Here is an 8,451-nt window from a genome sequence, read left to right as displayed (position 1 = left end):
CCACTTAACGCTACAATTCAAAAAAGTCCCCAAAGTAACTAGTTTGACGCACAAAGTGAGCGTCAAGCGTCAGCATGAAAATGCACCTTAATAGTGTCTCCCCGGACGCAGCCTACTTCACCTACATGTGACGGCAACCTACTTATTAAATTAGGACACTATATATGTAAATTTTGACAAATAAATTTTTACACATGTTCTTTTTTAATAGTCTTGTTACGTTGCTCAGTACATGGATTATGTAGCGGATCATCTTGAGATGAAGCAGTTAATTGCAGATTATATCCAGACACTTCTTGTTGGTAATTTAGTTTACCCAATAAACTTCGAACACTCAATCTGTTTGTTAAATATTTTATTTTCCAATGTTATTTTTTCAACAGTAAAGCCTGTCGATGTCATAGACTTTACAATACAGCACTTCAAAACATTTGCCCGTGAATCAAAGGTGTGGAACACCATCAACATATTGGCAAAGCAATCTGATATTGACATAAATCTGCATCTACCAAGAGATTAATCAGACCCTGTAGTTTTTGTCATATCTGTATAAAGTACAAAATTCATGAAAGTGATAAATTATTGCTCAGGTAACAAAGTTCTTAAAAAACAGATACCAACTTAATTCTATACACTCACAAAATAGTTTATAAAAGTTAACAGCCATATGGAATATTTTTTTTATGAACTTTTACTTTCTTTTCTTACAAACATATCTTTATATTAATTTAAACCACTAAAGACAAAAATGCAAATGTGCATAATTCATAAATAAAATACAATATCATTGTTATTAGCAAGCAATGAAATTGTAAGGACTTTCAATTAGTTCACAAAAATCAGTTTTGTTATTTTCTATTTACGATTGTATCAAATTGACATCTGTAAGCGAAAAATCATGAGTTTCTTCTTGTATTATACATATGTATGTATGTCGAAATATCTAAGTTATATTTTTCTGCGTTATTATATACTTTACGATTGTACATCTAACCAAGGGCCTTAATTCGAGGATGTAAATTAATTCACATCTTTAAATTTTTGTATTTTAAAAAGAAAATAAATAAATTTACAATCTTATAGGTTTGATAAACAATGTAAAGCGCATCAGAAAATCCACTAAAAATTTTTTTTTAATTAAACTTTAAATATATTAAAAGAGAAAAATAGAGAAATATAAAAAAATTTTACAATCTCTGGAAAAAAATTCCAAATATGTACTAAAACTGCAGTAAATTTGACTGAAAAAGCCCATAAAGACACTAATATAAGTACTAATAATGACTAACCTAGATACATTTATATTGTAATTGTTTTGTATTAAAATTTAATTTTGAATATGAAGTTTCCATTTTTTCTCAAAAACTACTGTTATTAAGCAATAAGAATATAAGTATTATTAAACATGTTTTTTGTTTTTGCAATATGTTGAAAAATGTTTTTATTTATTACAAATTTATTAATTATTTATTACAAATTTATTAAGCTTCAGAAAAACCAAAATAAAGTTTTATAACATGTTTTAGTAATTGGATAGTTATTATTCAAAAGTCATTCTTCCTAAAATGGAGGTTTTTCATTTGCATTCCTCTTAAAATAAAGCTCTTAATTTTAATTAAAAATTAAAATCTTTTTTTTAAATAAATCTTTTGTTTCAAGAAATTAAAACCTATTTATTATACATATGTATGTATAAGTATACAGGGTGTCAGATTCATTATTGACCCGACTAAAAACTATGATAGATTAGGTCAAACGGAGAAGAAAAGTCAGGTCCCATTTTGCAAAATTTGCAATAATGATCATGTAATTAACAAAAATTTCTGTATTGATCTAGAGAGATATAAACAAATTAACCATTTTGTATTTCTGTCAAGTCCGGCTCTCCGTTCCTCGTGCGCTCATTTGCTGAGACATTTTTGTTAATTACACAATAATTATTTCAAATTTTGCAAAATAGTACATGACTTTTTATCCATTTAATTAACCCAATCTATCATTTTTTTGTTCTTGTCAGTAATGAAACTGACACCCTGTATAAAAATTTGTTCATACATTAATACAACAATCTTGGCTACACCAAAATGCTCGGTTAAAATATGATATTAGTCCTTTTAAATATAAAATTTTGTCTATCCTATATATTGCACAGTAAAGTACAACTTTACCTTTATCATTTTCTGCTAGACGTTATCTCTTTCTGCGAATTGCATATTACACAATTTTCCTGAAAAATAAAGATCACTATAGCAACCAGCCAATAATAAAATAAATTAGCAAAAAAGAAATATTATACATACAACCAAATCAAAATTGGGTAGACAATCTTCGTGAAAACAGTGCTTACAATAAAATACAACCATATTCCGTGGCTCTGGGGAAAGATTCAAAAGCAAATTATAATCATCAATCAATTAGAATTTTGTTTAATTAAAACTAGTTATTTGTAAATACCTCTTACAATTATCTTCCTATGGCAAGCTCCACACATTTGATCATCTACAAAAGAAAACAAATGTAAAGATGATCTTGCATTATGTAAAAAGTAGTTTACTGTTTTATTAAATTTGTTATACATAAGTTTATAAAATTGTTTAATATGATAGATACATTTAAACCTTAAATGCGCAACTTTTGTAACATTCTGAATATTTTTTAAATAAATAATGACTAAGAAATTCTAAGAAAATATTTAATAATTCTTTACTAATCTGAAAGCTCCCTCTCCACCTTGTTTTTGTTCTTAGTGGATAATCGACAGAGAGAACAGAGAAAACCCTTTAGGGATATGCATAGCTGTGTATTTTCAGTTCAAACTTTGTAAGGAAGAGTTGCTTTACATGGATGCAAAGCTGCGCACTTAAGAGTTAACCACAATTGTCCGAACAGTTCTTTCAAATTTTCTTGTTTAAGTCAGTTCTATAATTTTTTATAAAAATATAACTATTTTTCTACAACAGATCAGTGATTTTATAAAGTTGCATACCGTCGATAAATATGCCCTTTTGATGACAACGAACAAGTCGCTCGTGGAGATTGAAATAATCATTAGACAGTATTTTCTTGCAACCTTCCTGCACAGACACTTGTAGATTGTAGTCACACATCATTTTAACCAATGCTTTCTTTAAGCCTGGAATTTCCAAAGTAGGTTCTATCCTTTGTACCATAAGCCTGGGGTCAACATAGGTGCCGATCTTTTGGAGAAGAAATGTAATAGCCGCTGAAATGTGTAAAAACTGTTACTTACATGAATTAATTTTTTAATTTAAACATTGAAAATGCTTTTCAAAAGCTTTCAAATATTTGGCTTTTCAAATATGATTCAATTTATACCAGGTTTGTCAAGTGAGTAATTAACTAAATCATTCCATAGCTCCTCGTCGTCATGTTCTTGGCAGAATACTATTGCACTTTCCATATCGTTGAGTTCTCTCGTCATAAGTGCCAAGGCTTCCGAAGTGTTTCCAATTCTGCCTAGTAGATACACCATTTCTGGATAAAATCGACGCTGGCTACAAATATCCAGAGCCTGTTGTATCGGATAATTATCAGAGCGACGTAACAGTGGTAATAATTTGTCTCTCGAATAATCAGCATACAGTCGTACCAAAAGGCCATGGTACTTGCCTTTAGAATCCTTTGTGTCTTTCTTATCTAATGCGTCTAGATACTAAAAAGGGACAAAACTACGTAATTAAATCTTTCCGAAGGCTCATGTCTACACAGTACTTAAGAATAACAAAATTGAAGAATATATGGATGTTGCATGCGGTTGAGTACAATATTATAATATGGCAAATGTTTCTCGTAAATATACACATATTTATTATATATAAAAAGTAAGCGTTATATATAGATTCATTACCAAATATAAATAACGATGATTATGTTGCAACTTTTGTACAACCACGTCAGACGGCACTCTGTCCTTCTCCAGAAAAAATTGTATGGCACGTTCTGTGTCCAGATCCATCAGGCCTTCGATCATATCATATACGGAATTATATAACTGGTACTTTTGGATCAATTGGAAGACATCCTTATGCTGCAGCTTCAAGTACATAGCAAGCGCTTTATCGTATTTGCCATCGTGGATGTATAAAATGGCTAACGCTTCTAATAATACATTCTGTCGCTGATTGTGAACCAGTAAGTGCTCCAATACACCGTTAACTACCGCAGCCACTGTGTACAAATCCGGAGACCATTCCTTAACTAATTGCAGGAAACCGTCGGGATCCATTTTGAGATATTCATACAACACCATTTCATAGATTAGTGGATCGAGGATAACGTCACCCCGAGGCAAGTAAGACGAGATTGAACGCAGCTGATGCACTCTAGCAAATTTGTAAACCTGTCCCGGCAAAGAGAAACAACTTATATTTACACCCAAGCGAACAAATTTATGGATATAGTTTAAGTATAATGGTAAATATAGTACTGTTCGTAAAATAGTTATTGAAAACAGATGGTATACAATCATTTTGCAACAATATTTTTCTGACCTCTTCCTCCCATAACTTTTTATTCCGTCCTAAAACTTTAAGGCAAAGTTTTCCAGCTTCATTGTATTTTTCACATGCTAACAAGTGATCTAAATAAATACGTCCCACATCTAATACGGTATGCCTCTTGCAATTCTTGCCATTGTTTGTTGTGACAGCTTCCAAGGCTTGCTCAAATTTTCCGTGGCTCAATAACCATTCGATTCTGTCATCCGTATCATACAAACTGGCCACTACAATATCCTTTGGACTTACAATAAAAAATCTGTAAATATTTTAATGTAAATATAATTTTGTTGCATGAATAATAGGCAGCATCAAGGAAATCTTACAGGATTTTTTAACACAAGAAATGCAAATAGATTAGAAAAATATATTTCACAAGTTCTAAAAATGTAAGTAAAATATATTTGAAATTAAAGTTATTTTATTCTCTATATCAAATATTAGATAAAGAGTGCAGCCAAGTGCCGTAGGCTGCCCAGCATTTCTAAAACAGAGTTAAAGATCCGGATTGGGTGTAAAATTAAGTTTTGATGCATAGATTGTGAATATGTAAGTGCTAGATTAAATAAAGCTACTATTTCAGAAAAAATCCCTTTCATCAGATGACACTCGATAAAATTCTCATGATTAATTGAACTGATTCAGTTTTCAAGTTTGGTACCAATCATTAATTTTTTTCTGATTTGATATTGGGCTTAATTGAAGTATCCGTGGTGGCAACTATTCATATCACTATTTATTGTACATTATTTTCAGTTTGTTCATTTACTGGCATCAACAAGGTCTCCATTTCATCGTCCGAATAAATGATTAACGGTACACAGGACCTTACGTGAGTTAATATTAGGTTTGTTTTCTGTTCCTGCACACTGGTGAACTAGCGCAATAAATTGGAGTAATATTATACAGGGTGTACCAATTTAATGTCCCACCCCAAATAACTTTTTATTTTTGATCGCAGAAAAAAACGTTTTAGACAAAAGTTGTTTGCTTCAAAGGGGGACATAAGTATATTCCCACACAGCACAGAAAGATTGCAGGAAGATTGCAGAAATGTTACATTGCAAGATTGCAATATTGCAGCAACGTTGCGCAACATTGCTGCAACCTTTCTGGAGTATTGCAGCAACGTTGAAATGTTCATCCTCAGAGAGATTACAGTGCAACATTATAGCAATGTTGCAGTGCAATATTTTTGGAATAATTTATTGTTGTTGTACATAAGCAGAGAACTCACTAATTACATATGCATCCGGGCCTTTTTCAATACACAGTAAGCTATTGCGAAGCAACCTAAGGAGATTATGTCGCTTCGCAATAGATGGAGATTGCGAGCAACACCGCACTGATCAAGTACTTAATAATTCGCGCATTATTGGTATCAACGAAAATAACATTATAAAATTCTCGTAATTAGAAAATTTTTTTAAATAGAAAATATAGTATTTTTATTATTTTTGAAACATTGCTGCAATATTGCTATCGAAAGTTTGCAATTTTATATCCCTGCAATGTCTCTGCAAGATTGCAACGTTTCTGCAATGTAACTGCAACTATCTGTGCTGTATAGATTGTAACACAATACACAAAAATTTTCAATAATTGGAGCACTATTGCAATAGCACATTCCTGAGACCAAATCAAGTAAAAAAAGTCCTGTACTACTTTTCCCTCCGACAAACAGCTACCGAGATATCATAAGCTAAACATTGAAAAAGTTATCAATTTTTTCTTGAATATCTCAAACAGTATTAGGCAAATAAAGAAATGTTTCAGACAAAAGTTATTCATATTAATTAGTAGAATAAGATAGTATAATAAACAATAGGGGTTCCATTAAAAAAATTTAAGGTGACCTTGACGTAACCTTCAAGCAACTCGTCAAGGTCAAACTAATGGCACCATCTTATATCCCCCTTCAAACCAAACAACTTTTATCTGAAACGTTTTTTTCTGCGATCGAAAATAAAAAGTATTTGGGGTGGGACATTAAATTAGGACCTGCACAGTTTATATCTCTACAACGGTAGCCTTGTTCAACTTGACACTATACATATTCATAATCTACGTGTCAAAATTTTTAATTTATATCGAAATTGAATCTTCAACTCTTTTCCAGAAATACTGGGCGATTTATTTATATTTTGTTACATATTAGTATTCTATAGAAAACTGATTGTTTTCAAATTAATTTTTCAAATATTGAGAATTTACAATATTTATAAATTAACTTAAACTTTATTTTTATTTTTATTTTATCATAGAGACAACCAATTTGACCAAGAAACTGCGATTAAAAGTAAGTTCAATGGTTACGGCATGTTTAAATTGATTTTAATATCTTATTGAAATAAATGTCACTTCTCGTACTCTTTCGTTTTCAAACTTTAATTTTTCTATCAATAGAAAAGCAAAATACTTAAAATCACAGTCAAAAATCCAGAATATACTGACTGAAAGTCGAATACCGCATGAAACCAAATTATTCCAAATTGATTTCTATGCATCAATTTTATAATAGATTATATTACCTACCTGTTTTCCTCCTTTAAACAATCCAAATGGTAATCATTGCAGCTGTATTCCTTATAACCACGTAAGGTAAGTGAGTTTGCACATATTACTGAGAAATCCTGGTATTTTGGTTCAACCACATGTAGAGTTGGACGTTGATTCTTTCCATCTTCATCTGGTTCTTTTAGGCATCCCAACAATACTAACTGATTTCTCAATGGTGCTACACCAGATATATAAAAATCTACTTGGAATGTTGATACTAAAAATAAAATATATTGTTTGAATAATTCATACATTTGTTATTCAAATTGAATTGTACTTATTAGCTCTACATATGAATACAGATTTAACACAAAAAAACCGTGAACATAAATGCAACCGAGTTTATGTAGATAAATGTTTCATTTCTTCTCAATATATCAAAAATAAAACATAATGTATATGTCGTAGCCCGATAGCGAAATTAGCCATTTAGCTAAAAGCCTAGGCGTTTAGCTAAATGCCGCCTGTTAGGCTAATCGACGACGATATAGTCTAATGGTCTGAAAAATTCAGCCTGTTAGACGACAAGTCGGCTTTTCGCCTAACGGCCTGGTGCGCTTTAGGCGATTAGAGAAATGCTTGTTTTGAGGCTCGATGCGTTGTCAATTTATTTAGTACACAATTATTACTACATTACTATTTGTTAATACAGGATAACATAGTCAATTCATGCCTGAAGTCAATTTAATAAATTTTACACTTTCTATTTGTTAATGCAAGACGAGCTACTGTGACAACGAGAATTGCAAAGGATTTTTGCTTTATAACAAGCACATCTATTTGTCTGACACTGATTTTTAGCAATTTTGCAATTGCATGTTTTATATCCCTGTCCACCACTTGCCGATTGCTTCCCAGCAGCTTACTTCAAAGTAAGAAAAACATTTTTGGGAATGTCAGCCATGGTAATAAGATTAGTGCCCGATTTTGCAATTTCAGTACGGGGAAACCACACTTTCAATATTCCATCCTTGGTTCCAATTTTATATACGTCATTTTTTTTATCAGTTACAACGCCAAATATGTTATTAAAATAAATTAGTATGGCTCGTATGTGTTATTCACAAATTTCAGAGAATTTTAAAGGACTCAGAGCCGTGACAGGGTGATAGTGTTTAAATATTCTATTCTAAGTTTATTGCGAAAAAATATCACCTCGGCCAGGGTTTGAACCTGGACCTCCCTCTCGCTAGGCGGGCGTCTCAACCAATTCGACCACCGAGGCAGGGGATATATTGTGGAGATGATACTGTGTTTTAAGACTGACAAATCAAGTCGGCGCACAGTTCTGGATTTCGAATACTCTCACGATAGGTGGCACTCGGGAATCAACATTAGACTGTTTATTGCGATGAGTATTGCCATGTGCCTCGGT

At 31.7% G+C, this 8,451-nt stretch overlaps 2 protein-coding genes and 1 non-coding gene across 7 annotated transcripts in view; 1 reads left to right on the top strand and 2 right to left on the bottom strand.

The window, feature by feature from the left end:
• Nucleotides 1–8: 8 nt before the first annotated feature.
• LOC105557034 (ciliogenesis-associated TTC17-interacting protein-like) lies at nucleotides 9–539 on the top strand. The gene is made up of 2 exons (XM_012004161.1): nucleotides 9–302; nucleotides 384–539. Exons 1-2 carry the CDS (start codon nucleotides 233–235, stop codon nucleotides 518–520), a joined length of 207 nt encoding a protein of 68 aa, XP_011859551.1. The 5' UTR covers nucleotides 9–232; the 3' UTR covers nucleotides 521–539.
• The window catches only part of LOC105557035 (vacuolar protein sorting-associated protein 41 homolog), a 10,972-nt gene continuing 2,859 nt past the window's right edge, over nucleotides 339–8,451 (bottom strand). For 4 of the 5 annotated variants that reach the window (XM_012004165.1, XM_012004162.1, XM_012004163.1 and 1 more), the window contains 9 exons: nucleotides 7,053–7,293; nucleotides 4,512–4,776; nucleotides 3,869–4,360; nucleotides 3,337–3,673; nucleotides 2,987–3,223; nucleotides 2,455–2,499; nucleotides 2,301–2,374; nucleotides 2,169–2,227; nucleotides 339–545 (listed from right to left, as the gene is read on the bottom strand). In XM_012004165.1, coding sequence (XP_011859555.1) covers nucleotides 2,174–2,227; nucleotides 2,301–2,374; nucleotides 2,455–2,499; nucleotides 2,987–3,223; nucleotides 3,337–3,673; nucleotides 3,869–4,360; nucleotides 4,512–4,776; nucleotides 7,053–7,293 — 1,745 coding nt within the window. In that variant the 3' untranslated portion in view covers nucleotides 339–545; nucleotides 2,169–2,173. The remainder of the gene's footprint in view (nucleotides 546–2,168; nucleotides 2,228–2,300; nucleotides 2,375–2,454; nucleotides 2,500–2,986; nucleotides 3,224–3,336; nucleotides 3,674–3,868; nucleotides 4,361–4,511; nucleotides 4,777–7,052; nucleotides 7,294–8,451) is intronic. The other variant, XM_012004166.1, reaches the window with a different exon arrangement.
• On the bottom strand, nucleotides 8,229–8,301 carry Trnaa-agc. The gene has a single exon. It is a non-coding gene; the product is annotated as a tRNA-Ala (tRNA).

The sequence above is a fragment of the Vollenhovia emeryi genome, unplaced genomic scaffold (assembly GCF_000949405.1).
Source record: "Vollenhovia emeryi isolate VEMERY1.0 unplaced genomic scaffold, V.emery_V1.0 DF939645.1, whole genome shotgun sequence".
Taxonomy (NCBI): Eukaryota; Metazoa; Arthropoda; class Insecta; order Hymenoptera; family Formicidae; genus Vollenhovia; species Vollenhovia emeryi.
Note: the sequence above shows the minus strand (reverse complement) of the source record. Positions and strands in the feature narration are given on the sequence as shown.